Genomic DNA, 23,517 nt, shown 5'->3' with positions numbered 1-23,517 from the left:
GTTTCAGGAAACTAGGCGTATGTCGAGCGTCACTACTTCAGAAGAGAGGCATTTCAGCGTAAACATTTATTTTTTAGCAAAATGCTTTTTGGGGGCAGAAATGCCTTCTGGAACATTTTAACTTTCATATGCCTTCATAACAAACTTGTATGTCGTCTGTAAATACAAATAAAATTGTTAAATTACGAGCCTAGTTGGTTTAGCCACAGAAAAAGGCAGGAACCTTCCCGCTAGCCATGATTGGCTGAGATAATGAATGGGCTGGACATGCCGAGAGATGCGTTCGGATTGGTCTACCATGTAGGTCGCTTCTGTCTATAACATGAGCTGCTCAGTATGTGATGGTAATCCTTTATAACGCAGCTTTCCTGAAAGATATCACGTACGAACTGCATACGAGTTGCTCTCCCATTTCTGGAGGACCGCATTTGGAAATCAGTGGAAATAGAGTATGATAGCTAAGGAGATGCAGAAATTCTGGTGACTGCAAATATGCAGACGGAGTTGAAAAGCGAACACACAGAAGGCTCTGGATTACATATTCAAACTAAGGGCAACCATGGCATATTTGTGTCACATCTTCCGCCGAAGTCGGTTCCTCTCCTTGTTCGGGCGGCGCTCGGCGTCTTCTAGCCATCATCGATCCACTTTTCATTTTCCTTCTGTTTTGTCTTGTCTTCCCACACACCTGTTCTCAATACCTGTCACGCCCTGGCCATAGAGAGGCTTTTTATTCTCTATTTTGGTTAGGCCAGAGTGTGACTGGGGTGGGCATTCTATGTCCTTTTTTCTATGTGTTGTATTTGGGGTGGGTAGCCTAGTGGTTAGAGTGTTTGACTAGTAACCGGAAGTTTGCCAGTTCAAACCGCCGAGCTGACAAGGTACAAATCTGTCGTTCTGCCCCTGAACAGGCAGTTAACCCACTGTTCCTAGGCTGTCATTGAAAATAAGAATTTGTTCTTAACTGACTTGCCTAGTAAAATAAAAATGTAACATTTCTATGTCTTGGCCTGGTATGGTTCTCAATCAGGGACAGCTGTCTATTGTTGTCTCTGATTGAGAACCATACTTAGGTACCCTTTTCCCCAACCTGTTTTGTGGGAAGTTAACTTTGTAGTTGTTCAGGGCACATAGCCCAAAGCTTCACGGTTGTTTTTTTGTTCTTCGTTTTATCGGCGTCATTTTTAAATAAAGTTAAAATGTATGCTTACCATGCTGCACCTTGGTCCAGTCATTCAGCCAGCCGTGACAATACCCTCATTACATGTTGTGTATTTAACCCTCTGTTCCCCCCATGTCTTTGTGCGAAATTGTTTATTGTAAGTGCATGTGCACGTTTTCTCTGGTGCGCGACGGGTTTTGTACCCAACTGCTCCGTTGATTACCCAGTTTTGCTCTCCTGCGCCTGACTTCCCTGCCGCCAGTTACGCGCTCCCTTACAATTTGACAGAGAGGGAGAAGTGTCCATCCATGTATATGAGTAAGAGAGTCTAGCTAGCTTTTCAGATATTACACGCTTCTACTTTTGTCAGAAAGTTGTTTTCATTTCAAGTTAAAGTGTACTGTTAGCTAGCTTTGTGTATGATCTATGTAGTGACATTTGTCGTATCTCAGAGCCATTTCCATTGCTAGTAATAGACTATTTTTATCTAGCTAATATTGAACCTGGTTGGTTTGTTTCCTGCAGATTAATGGAGGGTTGTAAACTTTATGAGTTGGGATTATGTTTCATTGTTTAGCTAGCTAGCTACATGTCTAAACAAAATACTACATTACGCAAGTAACTATTTCAATAGAATGTTTATGATGTCACTGCAACAACTGTCGATAGATGTAGCTGGTAAATTCATTCTGGCTATCTACTCCAATTTCAGAGCACTCTCGTCTGAGTGTGCCAGAGCGCAGAATAACGGACAAATTTAGAAATGCTCAACACCCGTTGAATATGACCGGTGTCAGCAAACGTTGGCAAAAAAAAACGCCATTAAATTGTTGCCAGCAGCATAGTTGCAGTCACCAGCAGATAACATTAAAACAGATGGGATGATAGATAGATGTCTAGACAGATGGGATGATAGATAGATGTCTAGATAGATAGGATGGGATGATAGCTAGATGTCTAGACAGATGCGATGATAGATAGATAGATGTCTAGATAGATAGGATGGGATGATGATAGATGTCTAGACAGATGGGATGATAGATATATGTCTAGACAGATGGGATCATGGATAGATGTCTAGACAGATGGGATGGGATGATGATAGATGTCTAGACAGATAGGATGGGATGATAGATATGTGTCTAGACAGATGGGATGATAGATAGATGTCTAGACAGATGCGATGATAGATAGATGTCTAGACAGATGTGATGATAGATAGATGTCTAGACAGATGGGATGATAGATAGATGTCTAGACAGATAGGATGGGATGATGATATACTGTATGTCTAGACAGATAGGATGGGATGATAGATAGATGTCTAGACAGATAGGATGGGATGATGATCGATGTCTAGACAGATGGGATGATAGATATATGTCTAGACAGATGGGATGATAGATAGATGTCTAGACAGACAGATGGGATGATAGATAGATATCTAGGCAGATAGGATGGGATGATGATAGATGTCTAGACAGATAGGATGGGATGATATTATACTGTATGTCTAGACAGATAGGATGGGATGATGATAGATGTCTAGACAGATGGGATGATAGATAGATGTCTAGACAGATAGGATGGGATGATGATATACTGTATGTCTAGACAGATAGGATGGGATGATAGATAGATGTCTAGACAGATAGGATGGGATGATGATAGATGTCTAGACAGATGGGATGATAGATATATGTCTAGACAGATGGGATGATAGATAGATGTCTAGACAGACAGATGGGATGATAGATAGATATCTAGGCAGATAGGATGGGATGATGATAGATGTCTAGACAGATAGGATGGGATGATAGATAGATGTCTAGACAGATGGAATGGGATGATAGATATATGTCTAGACAGATGGGATGATAGATATATGTCTAGACAGATGGGATGATAGATAGATGTCTAGACAGATGCGATGATAGATAGATGTCTAGACAGATGGGATGATAGATAGATGTCTAGACAGATGGGATGATAGATAGATGTCTAGATAGATAGGATGGGATGATGATAGATGCCTAGACAGATGGGATGATAGATATATGTCTAGACAGATGGGATGATAGATAGATGTCTAGACAGATGCAATGATAGATAGATGTCTAGACAGATGCGATGATACATAGATGTCTAGACAGATGGGATGATAGATAGATGTCTAGACAGATGCGATGATAGAAGATTGTCTAGACAGATAGGATGGGATGATAGATAGATGTCTAGACAGATGGGTTGGGATTATAGATAAATGTATACTCACACCCAGCTAGAAGCCTAGACAGATGGGATGATAGATAGATGTCTAGACAGACAGATGGGATGATAGATAGATATCTAGGCAGATAGGATGGGATGATAGCTAGATGTCTAGACAGATGCGATGATAGATAGATAGATGTCTAGATAGATAGGATGGGATGATGATAGATGTCTAGACAGATGGGATGATAGATATATGTCTAGACAGATGGGATCATGGATAGATGTCTAGACAGATGGGATGGGATGATGATAGATGTCTAGACAGATAGGATGGGATGATAGATATGTGTCTAGACAGATGGGATGATAGATAGATGTCTAGACAGATGCGATGATAGATAGATGTCTAGACAGATGTGATGATAGATAGATGTCTAGACAGATGGGATGATAGATAGATGTCTAGACAGATAGGATGGGATGATGATATACTGTATGTCTAGACAGATAGGATGGGATGATAGATAGATGTCTAGACAGATAGGATGGGATGATGATCGATGTCTAGACAGATGGGATGATAGATATATGTCTAGACAGATGGGATGATAGATAGATGTCTAGACAGACAGATGGGATGATAGATAGATATCTAGGCAGATAGGATGGGATGATGATAGATGTCTAGACAGATAGGATGGGATGATATTATACTGTATGTCTAGACAGATAGGATGGGATGATGATAGATGTCTAGACAGATGGGATGATAGATAGATGTCTAGACAGATAGGATGGGATACTGTATGTCTAGACAGATAGGATGGGATGATAGATAGATGTCTAGACAGATAGGATGGGATGATGATAGATGTCTAGACAGATGGGATGATAGATATATGTCTAGACAGATGGGATGATAGATAGATGTCTAGACAGACAGATGGGATGATAGATAGATATCTAGGCAGATAGGATGGGATGATGATAGATGTCTAGACAGATAGGATGGGATGATAGATAGATGTCTAGACAGATGGAATGGGATGATAGATATATGTCTAGACAGATGGGATGATAGATATATGTCTAGACAGATGGGATGATAGATAGATGTCTAGACAGATGCGATGATAGATAGATGTCTAGACAGATGGGATGATAGATAGATGTCTAGACAGATGGGATGATAGATAGATGTCTAGATAGATAGGATGGGATGATGATAGATGCCTAGACAGATGGGATGATAGATATATGTCTAGACAGATGGGATGATAGATAGATGTCTAGACAGATGCAATGATAGATAGATGTCTAGACAGATGCGATGATACATAGATGTCTAGACAGATGGGATGATAGATAGATGTCTAGACAGATGCGATGATAGAAGATTGTCTAGACAGATAGGATGGGATGATAGATAGATGTCTAGACAGATGGGTTGGGATTATAGATAAATGTATACTCACACCCAGCTAGAAGCCTAGACAGATGGGATGATAGATAGATGTCTAGACAGACAGATGGGATGATAGATAGATATCTAGGCAGATAGGATGGGATGATGATAGATGTCTAGACAGATAGGATGGGATGATAGATAGATGTCTAGACAGATGGGATGATAGATAGATGTCTAGACAGATGGGATGATTGATAGATAGATGTCTAGATAGGATGGGATGATGATAGATGCCTAGACAGATGGGATGATAGATATATGTCTAGACAGATGGGATGATAGATAGATAGATGTCTAGACAGATGCGATGATACATAGATGTCTAGACAGATGGGATGATAGATAGATGTCTAGACAGATGGGATGATAGATAGATGTCTAGACAGATGCGATGATAGAAGATTGTCTAGACATATAGGATGGGATGATAGATAGATGTCTAGACAGATAGGATGGGATGACAGATAGATGTCTAGACAGATGGGTTGGGATTATAGATAAATGTATACTCACACCCAGCTGAGGTTAGGTGTGTGGTGACAGAGGCTGGGCTGGGGGAGCTGCACCAGAGATGTATTAACCATGGAGCTGGGGAGAAATCACACACTGTTGTTTAGAGAACACAGACACACACACAAGGACATATGAACATTCACACACAGATGGAGGGACTGGCACACACACACACACACACACAGACACAGACACACACACACACACACACACACACACAGTCACAACGCACACACACACGTATATATCAATGATGTTGCTCTTGCTGCGGGCGATTCCCTGATCCACCTCTATCTACGCAGACGACACCATTCTGTATACTTCCGGCCTGTCCTTGGACACTGTGCTATCTAACCTCCAAACGAGCTTCAATGCCATACAACACTCCTTCCGTGGCCTCCAACTGCTCTTAAACGCTAGTAAAAGCAAATGCATGCTTTTCAACAGTTGCTGCCTGCACCCGCAACCCCGACTAGCATCACCACCCAAGACGGTTCTGACCTAGAATATGTGGACATCTAAATGTACCTAGGTGTCTGGCTAGACTGCAAACTCTCCTTCCAGACTCATATCAAACATCTCCAATCTAAAATCAAATCTAGAGTCGGCTTTCTATTCCGCAACAAAGCCTCCTTCACTCACGCCGTCAAACTTACCCTAGTAAAACTGACTACTACCGATCCTCGACTTCGGCGATGTCATCTACAAAATAGCTTCCAATACTCTACTCAGCAAACTGGATGCAGTTTATCACAGTGCCATCCGTTTTGTTACTAAAGCACCTTATACCACCCACCACTGCGACCTGTATGCTCTAGTCGGCTGGCCCTCGCTACATGCTCGTCGCCAGACCCACTGGCTCCAGGTCATCTACAAGCCCATGCTAGGTAAAGCTCCGCCTTATCTCAGTTCACTGGTCACGATGGTAACACCCACCCGTAGCACGCGCTCCAGCAGGTGTATCTCACTGATCATCCCTAAAGCCAACACCTCATTTGGCCGCCTTTCGTTCCAGTTCTCTGCTGCCTGTGACTGGAATGAATTGCAAAAATCGCTGAAGTTGGAGACTTTTATCTCCCTCACCAACTTCAAACATATGCTATCTGAGCAGCTAACCGATCGTTGCAGCTGTACATAGTCTATCGGTAAATAGCCCACCCAATTTTACCTACCTCATCCCCATACTGTTTATATTTATTTACTTTCCTGCTCTTTTGCACACCAGTATCTCTACCTGTACATGACCATCGGATCATTTATCACTCCAGTGTTAATCTGCAAAATTTTTATTATTCGCCTACCTCCTCATGCCTTTTGCACACAATGTATATAGACTCCCCCTTTGGTTTCTACTGTGTTATTGACTTGTTTATTGTTTACTCCGTGTGTAACTCTGTGTTGTCTGTTCACACTGCTATGCTTTATCTTGGCCAGGTCGCAGTTGTAAATGAGAACTTGTACTCAACTAGCCTACCTGGTTAAATAAAGGTGAAAAAAAAAGAAATACACACACAGTCACAACGCGCGCACACACACACACACACACACACACACACACACACACACACACACACACACACACACACCACACACACACACACACACACACACACCACACACACACACACACACACACACACACACACACACACACACACACACACACACACACACACACACACACACACACTGTCTGTGTTCTTTGGCCCATCTTAATCTTTATATCGACCCGTTTGAGGTATTGCTTTTTCTTTGCAACTCTGCCTAGAAGGCCAGTATCCTGGAGTCACCTCTTCACTTTTGACGTTGAGACTGGTGTTTTGTGGGTACTATTTAATGAAACTGCCAGTTGAGGACTTGTGAGGCGTCTGTTTCTCAAACTAGACACTCTAATGTACATGTCCTTTTGTTTCTAGCCATTTTGAGCCTGTAATCGAACCCCAAAAAATGCTGATGCTCCAGATACTCAACTAGTCTAAAGAAGGCCAGTTTTATTGCTTCTTTAATCAGCACAACAGTTTTCAGCTGTACTAACATAATTGCAAAGGGGTTTTCTAATGATCAATTAGCCTTTTAAAATGATAAACTTGGATTAGCTAACACCACATGCCATTGGAAAACAGGAGTGATGGTTGCTGATAATGGGTCTCTGTACGCCTACGTAGATATTCCATAAAAAATCTGCCGTTTCCAGCTACAATAATAATTTACAACATTAACAATGTGTACACTGTATTTCTGATCAATTTGATGTTATTTTAATGGAGATTTTTTTTTGCTTTGCTTTTCTTTCAAAAACAAGGACATTTCCAAGTGACCCCAAACTTTTGAAAGGTAGTGTTAATATCTATATTATTATTATCTGTATTATTATTTGTATTATTATTATTATTATTATTATTATTATTTATCTACACTATTATCTACACTATTATTATTATGATCTATTATTATTCTGATCTATTTTATTATGATAAATATTATTATCTATGTTATTACCATCTATATTAATATTATTATTATCTATCCTATTATTATGATCTATTGTGTTATGATAAATATTATCATCTATATTATTATTATCTATATTAATATTATTATTATTATTATTATTATTATTATCTATACTATTATTATGATCTATATTATTATGATCTATATTAATATTATTATTATCTATACAATTATTATCATGATTGACATTATTATTATGATCTATATTATTATTATGATCTATACTATTACTATTACTATTATCTATATTATATCTATTTTATTATAATCTATAATATTATTATTATCTATACTAGCATTATTATGATCTAAACTATTATTATTTTGATCTATACTATTATTATTACGATCTATATTGTTATTATCTATGTTATTATTATGATCTATATTAGTAATATTATTATCTATATTATTCGTATTATCTATATTATTATTATGATCTATATTATATTTATTAATATTACCTATATTATTATTATCTATGTTATTATTATGATCTATATTAGTAATATTATTATCTATATTATTATTATTATCTATATTATTATTATGATCTATACTATATATATTAAATGCATCTATATTATTAGTATTATTATCTATATTATTAGTATTATTATCTATATTATTATTATCTATATTATTATTATCTATATTATTATTATGATCTATACTATTAATATTATTATGATCTATATTATTAGTATTATTATCTATATTATTAGTATTATTATCTATATTATTATTATCTATATTATTATTATCTATATTATTATGATCTATACTATTAATATTAAATTAAATTGATCTATATTATTAGTATTATTATCTATATTATTAGTATTATCTTTATTATTACTGCGATCTATACTATTATTATTATGATCTATACTATTATTATTATGATTTATATTATTACTATTATCTATACTATTATTATGATCTATATTATTATTATGATCTATATTATTATTATCTATATTATTATTATGATCTATACTATTATTATGATCTATACTATTATTATGATCTATATTATTATTATGATCGATATTATTAGTATTATATATATTATTACGGTGATCTATACTATTATTATTATGGTCAATATTATTATTATCTATGTTATTATTATGATCTATATTATTAATATTATTATCTATATTATTCGTATTATCTATATTATTATTATGATCTATATGTCACTCCCTGGTCTTAGTATTTTGTGTTTTCTATATTTATTTGGTCAGGCCAGGGTGTGACATGGGTTTATTTTGTGTGGGGTGTTCTAGCAAAGTCTATGGTTGCCTGAGGCGGTTCTCAATCAGAGGCAGGTGATTCTCGTTGTCTCTGATTGGGAACCATATTTAGGCAGCCATATTCTTTGAGTGTTTCGTGGGTGATTGTTCCTGTCTTTGTGTTAGTCGTCACCAGATAGGCTGTATAGGTTTTCACGTTCCGTTTGTTGTTTTTGTATTGTCGTGTTTATTCGTCATTAAACATGTATCGTATTAACCACGCTGCATTTTGGTCCGACTCTCTTTCGACGGAAGAAAACCGTAACACTATATTATATTTATTAATATTACCTATATTATTATTATCTATATTATTATTATGATCTATACTATATATATTAAATTAATCTATATTATTAGTTTTATTATCTATGTTATTAGTATTATTATCTATATTATTATTATCAATATTATTATTAATATCTATATTATTAGTATTATCTTTATTATTATTGTGATCTATACTATTATTATTATGATCTATACTATTCATATTAAATTAATCTATATTATTAGTATTATTATCTATATTATTCGTATTATTATCTATATTATTATTATCTATATTATTATTATCTATATTATTATTATGATCTATATTATTATTATCTATATTATTATTATGATCTATACTATTAATATTAAATAGATCTATATTATTAGTATTATTAATCTATATTATTAGTATTATTATCTATATTATTATTATTATCTATATTATTATTATGATTTATATTATTACTATTATCTATATTATTATTATTATCTATATTATTATTATGATCTATATTATTATTATGATCTATACTATTATTATGATCAATACTATTATTATGATCTATATTATTATTATGATCTATACTATTATTATGATCTATATTATTATTATTATCGATATTGTTAGTATTATATATATTATTAAGGTGATCTATACTATTATTATTATGGTCAATATTATTAATATTATTATTATCATCAATATTATTATTATCTATATTATTATTATAATCTATCATCTATATTATTATTATTGTCTATATTATTATTATTATGATCTGTATTATTATTATTATTCTGATCTAAATGATTATTATTATCTATATTATTATTATTATGATTATGGTCTATATTATTATTATCGAAATTATTATGATCTATATTATTATGATCTATATTATTATTATTATCATTATTGTCTATATTATTATGATCTATATTATTATTATTATTATGATCTATATTATTATTATCATTATTATCTATATTATTATGATCTATATTATTAATATTATTATCTATATTATTATGATCTATATTATTAATATTATTATCTATATTATTATTATCTATATTATTATTATCATTATTATTATTATTATCTATATTATTATTATTATCTATATTTTTATTATCATTATTATCTATATTATTATTATCATTATTATTATTATTATCTATATTATTATGATCTATATTATTAGTTTTATGATCTATATTATTATTATTATTATCTATACTATTATTATGATCTATATTATTATTATTATGATCTATATTATTATTATCATTATTATCTATATTATTATGATCTATATTATTATTATGATCTATATTATTATTATCTATATTATTATTATGATCTATACTATTATTATGATCTATACTATTATTATGATCTATATTATTATTATGATCGATATTATTAGTATTATATATATTATTACGGTGATCTATACTATTATTATTATGGTCAATATTATTATTATCTATGTTATTATTATGATCTATATTATTAATATTATTATCTATATTATTCGTATTATCTATATTATTATTATGATCTATATGTCACTCCCTGGTCTTAGTATTTTGTGTTTTCTATATTTATTTGGTCAGGCCAGGGTGTGACATGGGTTTATTTTGTGTGGGGTGTTCTAGCAAAGTCTATGGTTGCCTGAGGCGGTTCTCAATCAGAGGCAGGTGATTCTCGTTGTCTCTGATTGGGAACCATATTTAGGCAGCCATATTCTTTGAGTGTTTCGTGGGTGATTGTTCCTGTCTTTGTGTTAGTCGTCACCAGATAGGCTGTATAGGTTTTCACGTTCCGTTTGTTGTTTTTGTATTGTCGTGTTTATTCGTCATTAAACATGTATCGTATTAACCACGCTGCATTTTGGTCCGACTCTCTTTCGACGGAAGAAAACCGTAACACTATATTATATTTATTAATATTACCTATATTATTATTATCTATATTATTATTATGATCTATACTATATATATTAAATTAATCTATATTATTAGTTTTATTATCTATGTTATTAGTATTATTATCTATATTATTATTATCAATATTATTATTAATATCTATATTATTAGTATTATCTTTATTATTATTGTGATCTATACTATTATTATTATGATCTATACTATTCATATTAAATTAATCTATATTATTAGTATTATTATCTATATTATTCGTATTATTATCTATATTATTATTATCTATATTATTATTATCTATATTATTATTATGATCTATATTATTATTATCTATATTATTATTATGATCTATACTATTAATATTAAATAGATCTATATTATTAGTATTATTAATCTATATTATTAGTATTATTATCTATATTATTATTATTATCTATATTATTATTATGATTTATATTATTACTATTATCTATATTATTATTATTATCTATATTATTATTATGATCTATATTATTATTATTATCTATATTATTATTATGATCTATATTATTATTATGATCTATACTATTATTATGATCAATATTATTATTATGATCTATATTATTATTATGATCTATACTATTATTATGATCTACACTATTATTATGATCTATATTATTATTATTATCGATATTGTTAGTATTATATATATTATTAAGGTGATCTATACTATTATTATTATGGTCAATATTATTAATATTATTATTATCATCAATATTATTATTATCTATATTATTATTATAATCTATCATCTATATTATTATTATTGTCTATATTATTATTATTATGATCTGTATTATTATTATTATTCTGATCTAAATGATTATTATTATCTATATTATTATTATTATGATTATGGTCTATATTATTATTATCGAAATTATTATGATCTATATTATTATGGTCTATATTATTATTATTATCATTATTGTCTATATTATTATGATCTATATTATTATTATTATTATGATCTATATTATTATTATCATTATTATCTATATTATTATGATCTATATTATTATTATTATGATCTATATTATTAATATTATTATCTATATTATTATTATCTATATTATTATTATTATCTATATTATTATTATCATTATTATTATTATTATCTATATTATTATGATCTATATTATTATTATTATCTATATTATTATGATCTATATTATTATTATCATTATTATCTATATTATTATGATCTATATTATTAATATTATTATCTATATTATTATTATCTATATTATTATTATCATTATTATTATTATTATCTATATTATTATGATCTATATTATTAGTTTTATGATCTATATTATTATTATTATTATCTATACTATTATTATGATCTATATTATTATTATTATGATCTATATTATTATTATCATTATTATCTATATTATTATGATCTATATTATTAGTATTATGATCTACATTTTTATTATTATTATCTTATTATTATAAACTATTATTATCTATATTATTATTATCTATATTATTAAAAGTATCTTTATTATTAGTATTATCTATATTATTATTATCTTATTATTATAAACTATTATTATCTATATTATTATTATCTATATTAATATGATTATCTATATTATTAAAAGTATCTTTATTATTAGTATTATCTATATTAGTATTATCTATATTATTATTATCTATATTATTATTATCTATATTATTATTATCTATATTATTATCATTACAGCATTGTTTGGAAAAAACTCTCAAGGTAAGAATTCCACTGAACTGTTTTAACACCTGTTGTATCATGTGCACGTGGCAAATATATGAATATAATAATTAAATAAATAAATATAGATATATATAAAAAATAAATCTCTGAAGCTGGAGTCTTATATCTCCCTCTCTAACTTTAAGCATCAGCTGTCAGAGCAGCTTACCGATCACTGTACCCACAGCCAATCTGTAAATAGCACACCCAACTACCCCATCCCCATATTATTATTTACCCTCTTGCTCTTTTGCACTCCCAGTATCTCTACTAGCACATCAACATCTGCACATAAATCACTCCAGTAATAATGCTAAATTGTAATTATTTTGCCTCTATGGCCAATTTATTGCCTGACCTCCCTACTCTTCTAAATTTGCACACACTGTAGATAGATCTTTCAATTTTTATTTTCTTTTGTATTATTGACGGTACGTTTTCTTATGTGTAACTCTGTGTTGTTGTTTTTGTTGCACTGCTTTGCTTTATCTTGGCCAGGTCACAGTTGTAAATGAGAAATTGTTCTCAACTGGCCAACCTGGTTAAATAAAGGTGAAAATAAATGAATAAATAAATGCATTTTTTAAAAACTTGAAAGGGATTTGGAGAACGAGTGAGCAAGACAGAGAACTAGAGCGAGTGAGCAAATAACGAGAATGAGTGAGAAACACAGAGATGTGTTGAACATAGTTCTACAACAACGTAAGAGAAAGATACAGGTGAGGAGAACATAATGATGAGGAGAATGAGGAGAGGAGTAAGTAGAGGAGAAAGGAGAGGAGTAAGAAGAGGAGTAAGGAGAGGAGTAAGGAGAGGAATAAGGAATGGAGAAAAGGAGTGGAGAAAAGGAGTGGAGATAAGGAGTGGAGATAAGGAGAAGAGAAAAGGAAAGGAGTAAGGAGAGGGGAAGGAGACAGAGTTTATTTTTGTAAGGAGAAGGGAAAATGAGAGGAGTAAGGAGAGGAGCAAGGATAGGAGTAAGGAAAGGAGTAAGGAGAGGAATAAGGAGTGGAGTAAGGATAGGAGTAAGGAGTGGAGTAAGGAGAGGAGTAAGGAGTGGAGTAAGGATAGGAGTAAGGAGTGGAGTAAGGAGAGGAGTAAAGGGAGAGGTGTAAGGAGAGGGGAAAATGAGAGGAGTAAGGAGAGGAGTAAGGATAGGAGTAAGGAAAGGAGTAAGGAGAGGAATAAGGAGTGGAGTAAGGATAGGAGTAAGGAGTGGAGTAAGGAGAGGAGTAAGGAGTGGAGTAAGGATAGGAGTAAGGAGTGGAGTAAGGAGAGGAGTAAAGGGAGAGGTGTAAGGAGAGGAGTAAGGAGAGGAGTAAAGGGAGAGGTGTAAGGAGAGGAATAAGGAGAGGAGTAAGGGAGAGGTGTAAGGGAGAGGAGTAAGGGAGAGGTGTAAGGAGAGGAGTAAGGGAGAGGTGTAAGGAGAGGAGTAAAGGGAGAGGTGTAAGGAGAGGAGTAAGGGAGAGGTGTAAGGAGAGGAATAAGGAGAGGAGTAAGGAGAGGAGTAAGGAGATGAGTAAGGAGTGGAGTAAGGAGAGGAGTAAGGAGAGGAGTAAGGAGAGGAGTAAAGGGAGATGTGTAAGGAGAGAAATAAGGAGAGGCGTAAGGAGAGGAGTAAGGAGAGGAGTAAAGGGAGAGGTGTAAGGAGAGGAATAAGGAGAGGAATAAGGAGAGGAGTAAGGAGAGGAGTAAAGGGAGAGGTGTAAGGAGAGGAATAAGGAGAGGTGTAAGGAGAGGAATAAGGAGAGGAGTAAGGAGAGGAGTAAGGAGAGGAGTAAGGAGAGGAGTAAGGAGAGGACAAAAGGAAAAAGAGAAGGAAACCACTATCATATTTTCAATGAGACTCAGGAGGAGACGGAGTTGAATTTTGTTATATTGTGTTTGGAGCCAATGGCCCACAAAATTAACCTACCATTCTAAAATGCATCACGTCCTAGACTTACTATTAGTTTATTATTCATACTCAGAAGATATTTTATGTTTGAATGCAGAATTATATTTAATTTTTTTAATGCAAAATGAGACGTGAACAATCAATAAACAAGTAAAGACAACGTAAAGACGGTGTGAAGGAGTGCCAGAGGGAGAAATCGAGACACCACTCCAGATACAAGGCACAAATACTTAAATGAGTGCCCCGTACTGGGATTGAACACGCAGTCTTCGGAGCCGGAGCTCCACCATCTGTCCACAAAAGTTTTAGTAAACCCAATCGGGATGAAGGCCTAAAGTTTTAACTCTATCCCAAACTTTAATCCTTCACTTAACCATAGAGTTGTGTCTGTTTTAACCCTGTGCCAGACCATAACCCAGTCTGAATGAAAGCCTAAACATAGCCATAGAGTTGTGTCTGTTTTAACCCTGTGCCAGACCTTAACCCAGTCTGAATGAAAGCCTAAACGTAGTCATAGAGTTGTGTCTGTTTTAACCCTGTGCCAGACCTTAACCCAGTCTGAATGAAAGCCTAAACATAGCCATAGAGTTGTGTCTGTTTTAACCCTGTGCCAGACCTTAACCCAGTCTGAATGAAAGCCTAAACATAGCCATAGAGTTGTGTCTGTTTTAACCCTGTGCCAGACCTTAACCCAGTCTGAATGAAAGCCTAAACGTAGTCATAGAGTTGTGTCTGTTTTAACCCTGTGCCAGACCTTAACCCAGTCTGAATGAAAGCCTAAACATAGCCATAGAGTTGTGTCTGTTTTAACCCTGTGCCAGCCCTTAACCCAGTCTGAATGAAAGCCTAAACGTAGCCATAGAGTTGTGTCTGTTTTAACCCTGTGCCAGACCTTAACCCAGTCTGAATGAAAGCCTAAACGTAGCCATAGAGTTGTGTCTGTTTTAACCCTGTGCCAGACCTTAACCCAGTCTGAATGAAAGCCTAAACATAGCCATAGAGTTGTGTCTGTTTTAACCCTGTGCCAGACCATAACCCAGTCTGAATGAAAGCCTAAACGTAGTCATAGAGTTGTGTCTGTTTTAACCCTGTGCCAGACCTTAACCCAGTCTGAATGAAAGCCTAAACGTAGCCATAGAGCTGTGTCTGTTTTAACCCTGTGCCAGACCTTAACCCAGTCTGAATGAAAGCCTAAACGTAGTCATAGAATTGTATCTGTTTTAACCCTGTGCCAGACCTTAACCCAGTCTGAATGAAAGCCTAAACGTAGTCATAGAGTTGTGTCTGTTTTAACCCTGTGCCAGACCTTAACCCAGTCTGAATGAAAGCCTAAACATAGCCATAGAGTTGTGTCTGTTTTAACCCTGTGCCAGACCTTAACCCAGTCTGAATGAAAGCCTAAACGTAGCCATAGAGTTGTGTCTGTTTTAACCCTGTGCCAGACCTTAACCCAGTCTGAATGAAAGCCTAAACATAGCCATAGAGTTGTGTCTGTTTTAACCCTGTGCCAGACCTTAACCCAGTCTGAATGAAAGCCTAAACGTAGTCATAGAGTTGTGTCTGTTTTAACCCTGTGCCAGACCTTAACCCAGTCTGAATGAAAGCCTAAACGTAGCCATAGAGTTGTGTCTGTTTTAACCCTGTGCCAGACCTTAACCCAGTCTGAATGAAAGCCTAAACGTAGTCATAGAATTGTGTCTGTTTTAACCCTGTGCCAGACCTTAACCCAGTCTGAATGAAAGCCTAAACGTAGTCATAGAGTTGTGTCTGTTTTAACCCTGTGCCAGACCTTAACCCAGTCTGAATGAAAGCCTAAACATAGCCATAGAGTTGTGTCTGTTTTAACCCTGTGCCAGACCTTAACCCAGTCTGAATGAAAGCCTAAACGTAGTCATAGAGTTGTGTCTGTTTTAACCCTGTGCCAGACCTTAACCCAGTCTGAATGAAAGCCTAAACATAGCCATAGAGTTGTGTCTGTTTTAACCCTGTGCCAGACCTTAACCCAGTCTGAATGAAAGCCTAAACATAGTCATAGAGTTGTGTCTGTTTTAACCCTGTGCCAGACCTTAACCCAGTCTGAATGAAAGCCTAAACATAGCCATAGAGTTGTGTCTGTTTTAACCCTGTGCCAGACCTTAACCCAGTCTGAATGAAAGCCTAAACGTAGTCATAGAGTTGTGTCTGTTTTAACCCTGTGCCAGACCTTAACCCAGTCTGAATGAAAGCCTAAACATAGCCATAGAGTTGTGTCTGTTTTAACCCTGTGCCAGACCATAACCCAGTCTGAATGAAAGCCTAAACGTAGTCATAGAGTTGTGTCTGTTTTAACCCTGTGCCAGACCTTAACCCAGTCTGAATGAAAGCCTAAACGTAGTCATAGAGTTGTGTCTGTTTTAACCCTGTGCCAGACCTTAACCCAGTCTGAATGAAAGCCTAAACATAGTCATAGAGTTGTGTCTGTTTTAACCCTGTGCCAGACCTTAACCCAGTCTGAATGAAAGCCTAAACGTAGTCATAGAGTTGTGTCTGTTTTAACCCTGTGCCAGACCTTAACCCAGTCTGAATGAAAGCCTAAACGTAGTCATAGAGTTGTGTCTGTTTTAACCCTGTGCCAGACCTTAACCCAGTCTGAATGAAAGCCTAAACGTAGCCATAGAGTTGTGTCTGTTTTAACCCTGTGCCAGACCTTAACCCAGTCTGAATGAAAGCCTAAACGTAGTCATAGAATTGTGTCTGTTTTAACCCTGTGCCAGACCTTAACCCAGTCTGAATGAAAGCCTAAACGTAGTCATAGAGTTGTGTCTGTTTTAACCCTGTGCCAGACCTTAACCCAGTCTGAATGAAAGCCTAAACATAGCCATAGAGTTGTGTCTGTTTTAACCCTGTGCCAGACCTTAACCCAGTCTGAATGAAAGCCTAAACGTAGTCATAGAGTTGTGTCTGTTTTAACCCTGTGCCAGACCTTAACCCAGTCTGAATGAAAGCCTAAACATAGCCATAGAGTTGTGTCTGTTTTAACCCTGTGCCAGACCTTAACCCAGTCTGAATGAAAGCCTAAACATAGTCATAGAGTTGTGTCTGTTTTAACCCTGTGCCAGACCTTAACCCAGTCTGAATGAAAGCCTAAACATAGCCATAGAGTTGTGTCTGTTTTAACCCTGTGCCAGACCTTAACCCAGTCTGAATGAAAGCCTAAACGTAGTCATAGAGTTGTGTCTGTTTTAACCCTGGGCCAGACCTTAACCCAGTCTGAATGAAAGCCTAAACGTAGTCATAGAGTTGTGTCTGTTTTAACCCTGTGCCAGACCTTAACCCAGTCTGAATGAAAACCTAAACGTAGCCATAGAGTTGTTTCTGTATGCCTACATTTTGACATGTTTATCAAAGAACGTCGGAACATGAAGTCAGACTGTGATATCTTGTTAAGGAGGGAAGAAAAACAATGTGTTATGACAAAGAACATGAATGACACGTAAATGAATTATATTATATTTCCTTCGTCCAACACAATGTGTGTTTGTGTGTGTATGCACGTGCATCTTTACGTGTGTGTGTGTGTGTGTGTGTATGTGCTACTCACAGGAACATGAGGGAGGTGAGGCCGGTGAAAGTGTCTTGGGAAACACTGTTCAGGGGGTTGTGATCCAACACCCTGGTGGGAGAGAGAGAACCAAAGACCTTACAGTAGTTATGGAGAGAGAGAGAACCAAAGACCTTACGGTACAGTTATGGAGAGAGAGAACCAAAGACCTTACGGTAGTTATGGAGAGAGAGAACCAAAGACCTTACGGTACAGTTATGGAGAGAGAGAACCAAAGACCTTACGGTACAGTTATGGAGAGAGAGAACCAAAGACCTTACGGTACAGTTATGGAGAGAGAGAACCAAAGACCTTACGGTACAGTTATGGAGAGAGAGAGAGAGAACCAAAGATCTTACGGTACAGTTATGGAGAGAGAGAACCAAAGACCTTACGGTAGTTATGGAGAGAGAGAACCAAAGACCTTACGGTACAATTATGGAGAGAGAGAGAACCAAAGACCTTACGGTAGTTATGGAGAGAGAGAACCAAAGACCTTACGGTACAGGTATGGAGAGAGAGAGATTTGGATTTGGTCAGGGAATCTCTGTGTATTCAAATTGCCATCGATAAAATGCAACTGTGTTGGTTGTCCGTAGCTTATGCCTGCCCATAACATAACCCCACTGCCATCATGGGGCACCCTGTTCACAACGTTGATATCAGCAAATCGCTCACCCACACAACATCATTACACGTGGTCTGCGGTTGTGAGGCCAGTTGGACGTATTGCCAAGTTCATAAGCCATTGGAGGTGGCTTATGGTAAAGAAATGAACGTTCAATTCTCTGGCAACAGCTCTGGTAGACATTTCTGCATTAAGCATGCCAATTGCCCGCTACCTCAAAACTTGACACATCTGTGGCATTGTATTCTGAGAGCAAACTGCACATTTTCGAGTGGCCTTTCATTGTCCCTAGCACAAGGTGCACCTGTGTAAGGATCATGCTGTTTAATCAGCTTCTTGTTATGCCACCACTGTGAGGTGGATGGATTATCTTGGCAAAGGACAAATGCTCACTAACAGGGATGTAAACACATTTGTGCACAATATTTGAGAGAAATACACTTTTTGTGCATATGGAAAATGTATGGGGTCTTTTATTTCAGAATGTGAAACATGGAACCGACACCTTACACTTATATTTTTGTTCAGTGTAAATACAACAACTTGAAGGTGTTATTTTTTATAAATGTACAGTTTGCTGCTGTATTCTGAATTAAACTACTGTCAAATCTTCTAGTGTAACCACAATTGGGACTCCGTCTTAAACCGGATTTTGAACTCCTTACCTACTGGTTGTAAGCAACTTGAAATGTCCTGCTACAGTGCACTTACACCACCAGAAGCATCTGTGTAAAAGAGATATTGCCACAGACCTACTGGCAAAAATGCATTTCTGCACTTTGCTAAAAGCTGCCCAGAATAATTGTCCAATTTTCACCACCATTAAACTTGTAGTTCTCAAGGAAAGTTGACATAGAGTATGCATGCATTATTCAGGGATTTGAACTTGCAACCTCTTGGTTGCTAGTGGATAGAAGTTTCTGCAGTGCCACCAGGACCATATACTGACTCTCTCAAAAATAAGGGTATGGTATGAAGGATAGGGTATGAAAAGGGTATGAAAAGGTCAAAGGTACACTTCACAGGTACACTTCACAGGTACACTTCACAGGTACACATATGAACTCACATGGTACATTTTGGTATCTCGTAGGTATAATGGGACATTTTCTACTTAATATTTTGAATATAATGTATGATCATCACTGCACTTTGAAAAGGTGGGGGCAATGTACTGGTGGGGTCATTAGCATATGTGGGGGGCGTGCGTAAATATATGTGTATTTGTGCCAACCGTCAGTGGAAGTGTTGTAGCAGTTTAAGTGTTTGATGGTTATGCAGATGAAAGTAGAGCACCTCCTTTGACACTGTCTGTTCTGTAAACGGTGTAAGAGAATACAGTGCCTTGTAAAAGTATTCACCCCCTTTGGTGTTTTTCCTATTTTGTTGCATTACAACCTGTAATTTAAATAGCCTTTTATTTGAATTTCATGTTAATGGGTAAACGCAAAATAGTCCAAATTGGTGTAGTGAAATGAAAAAAATAACACGTATTCACCCCCTTTGCTATGAAGCCCCTAAATAGGATCTGGTGCAACCAATTACCTCCAGAAGTCACATAATTAGTTCAATAAAGTCCAACTGTATGCAATCTAAGTGTCACATGATCTGTCACATGATGTCAGTATATATACACCTGATGAAAGGCCCCAGTGTCTACAACATCACTAAGCAAGCGGCACTATGAAGACCAAGGAGCTCTCCAAACAGGTCAGAGACAAAGTTGTGAAGAAGTACAGATCAGGTTTGGGTTATAAAAAAATATCCGAAACTTTGAACATCCCACAGAGAACCATCAAATCCATTATTTAAAAATTGAAAGAATATGGCACCACAACAAACCTGCCAACAGAGGGCCCCCCACCAAAACTCACAGACCAGGCAAGAAGGGCATTAATCAGAGAGGCAACAAAGAGAGCAAAGATAACCCTGAAGGAGCAGCAAAGCTCCACAGCGGAGATTGGAGTATCTGTCCATAGGACCACTTTAAGCCGTACTCTCCACAGAGCTGGGCTTTACGGACGAGTGGCCAGAAAAAAATAAGCAAACGTTTGTTGTTCACCAAAAGGCATGTGGGAGACTCCCCAAACATATGGAAGAAGTTACTCTGGTCAGTTTGAGACTAAAATTGAGCTTTTTGGCCATCAAGGAAAATGCTATGTCTGGCACAAGCCCTCTCATCACCCAAGAACACCATCCCCACAGTGATGGGATGTTCTTCAACTGCAGGGACTGGGAAACTGGTCAGAATTGAAGGAACAATGGATGGCGCTAAATACAGGGAAATTCTTGAGGGAAATCTGTTTCAGTCTTCAAAAGATTTGAGACTGGGACAGATGTTCACCTTCCAGCAGGACAATGACCCTAAGCTACTGCTAGGGTCATTGACCCTACCCTAAGCTACTGCTAGGGTCATTGACCCTACCCTAAGCTACTGCTAGGGTCATTGACCCTACCCTAAGCTACTGCTAGGGTCATTGACACTACCCTAAGCTACTGCTAGGGTCATTGACCCTACCCTAAGCTACTGCTAGGGTCATTGACCCAACCCTAAGCTACTGCTAGGGTCATTGACCCTACCCTAAGCTACTGCTAGGGTCATTGACCCTACCCTAAGCTACTGCTAGGGTCATTGACCCTACCCTAAGCTACTGCTAGGGTCATTGACCCTACCCTAAGCTACTGCTAGGGTCATTGACCCTACCCTAAGCTACTGCTAGGGTCATTGACCCAACCCTAAGCTACTGCTAGGGTCATTGACCCTACCCTAAGCTACTGCTAGGGTCATTGACCCTACCCTAAGCTACTGCTAGGGTCATTGACCCTACCCTAAGCTACTGCTAGGGTCATTGACCCTACCCTAAGCTACTGCTAGGGTCATTGACCCTACCCTAAGCTACTGCTAGGGTCATTGACCCTACCCTAAGCTACTGCTAGGGTCATTGACCCTACCCTAAGCTACTGCTAGGGTCATTGACCCTACCCTAAGCTACTGCTAGGGTCATTGACCCAACCCTAAGCTACTGCTAGGGTCATTGACCCTACCCTAAGCTACTGCTAGGGTCATTGACCCTACCCTAAGCTACTGCTAGGGTCATTGACCCTACCCTAAGCTACTGCTAGGGTCATTGACCCTACCCTAAGCTACTGCTAGGGTCATTGACCCTACCCTAAGCTACTGCTAGGGTCATTGACCCTACCCTAAGCTACTGCTAGGGTCATTGACCCAACCCTAAGCTACTGCTAGGGTCATTGACCCTACCCTAAGCTACTGCTAGGGTCATTGACCCTACCCTAAGCTACTGCTAGGGTCATTGACCCTACCCTAAGCTACTGCTAGGGTCATTGACCCTACCCTAAGCTACTGCTAGGGTCATTGACCCAACCCTAAGCTACTGCTAGGGTCATTGACCCTACCCTAAGCTACTGCTAGGGTCATTGACCCTACCCTAAGCTACTGCTAGGGTCATTGACCCTACCCTAAGCTACTGCTAGGGTCATTGACCCTACCCTAAGCTACTGCTAGGGTCATTGACCCTACCCTAAGCTACTGCTAGGGTCATTGACCCTACCCTAAGCTACTGCTAGGGTCATTGACACTACCCTAAGCTACTGCTAGGGTCATTGACCCTACCCTAAGCTACTGCTAAAACAACACTCGAGTGGTTTAAGGGGAAACATATAAATGTCTTGGAATGGCCTAGTCAAAGCCCAGACCTCAATCCAATTGAGAATCTGTAGTATGACTTAAAGATTGCTGTACATCAGCAGAACCCATCCAACTTGAAGGAGCTGGAGCAGTTTTGCCTTGAAGAATGGGCAAAAATCCCAGTGGCTAGATGCGCCAAGCTTATAGAAACATAGCCCAAGAGACTTGCAGCTGTAATTGCTGCAAAAGGTGTCTCTACAAAGTATTGACTTTGGGGGGGGGGGTGAATAGTTATGCACGCTCAAGTTCTGTTTTTTCGTCTTATTTTTTGTTTGTATCACAAAAAAAATATTTTGCATCTTCAAAGGGGTAGGCATGTTGTGTAAATCAAATGATACAAACCTCCCCCCAAAAAATCAATTTTAATTCCAGGTTGTAAGGCAACAAAATAGGAAAAATGCCAAGGGGGGTGAATACTTTCGCAAACCACTGTATATCAGTAATAGGCTGCCCTGTGAAGAAGTCATTGTGACAGAAGTTTCTTAACTGGAAACTACTACTAAATCTTGGTGGGGAAATCTACAAAAA

General features: G+C 36.3%; 1 protein-coding gene across 1 annotated transcript in view; it reads right to left on the bottom strand.

The window, feature by feature from the left end:
* Positions 1 to 23,517, bottom strand: part of LOC109873894 (relaxin receptor 2) — a 183,538-nt gene that overhangs the window by 72,551 nt on the left and 87,470 nt on the right. The window contains exons 8-9 of the mRNA XM_031809353.1: positions 18,653 to 18,724; positions 5,361 to 5,435 (exon numbers count right to left, since the gene is read on the bottom strand). Coding sequence (XP_031665213.1) covers positions 5,361 to 5,435; positions 18,653 to 18,724 — 147 coding nt within the window. The remainder of the gene's footprint in view (positions 1 to 5,360; positions 5,436 to 18,652; positions 18,725 to 23,517) is intronic.

The sequence above is a fragment of the Oncorhynchus kisutch genome, linkage group LG29, assembly GCF_002021735.2.
Source record: "Oncorhynchus kisutch isolate 150728-3 linkage group LG29, Okis_V2, whole genome shotgun sequence".
NCBI classification, from domain to species: domain Eukaryota; kingdom Metazoa; phylum Chordata; class Actinopteri; order Salmoniformes; family Salmonidae; genus Oncorhynchus; species Oncorhynchus kisutch.
This window is presented reverse-complemented; position numbering and strand designations above follow the sequence as displayed.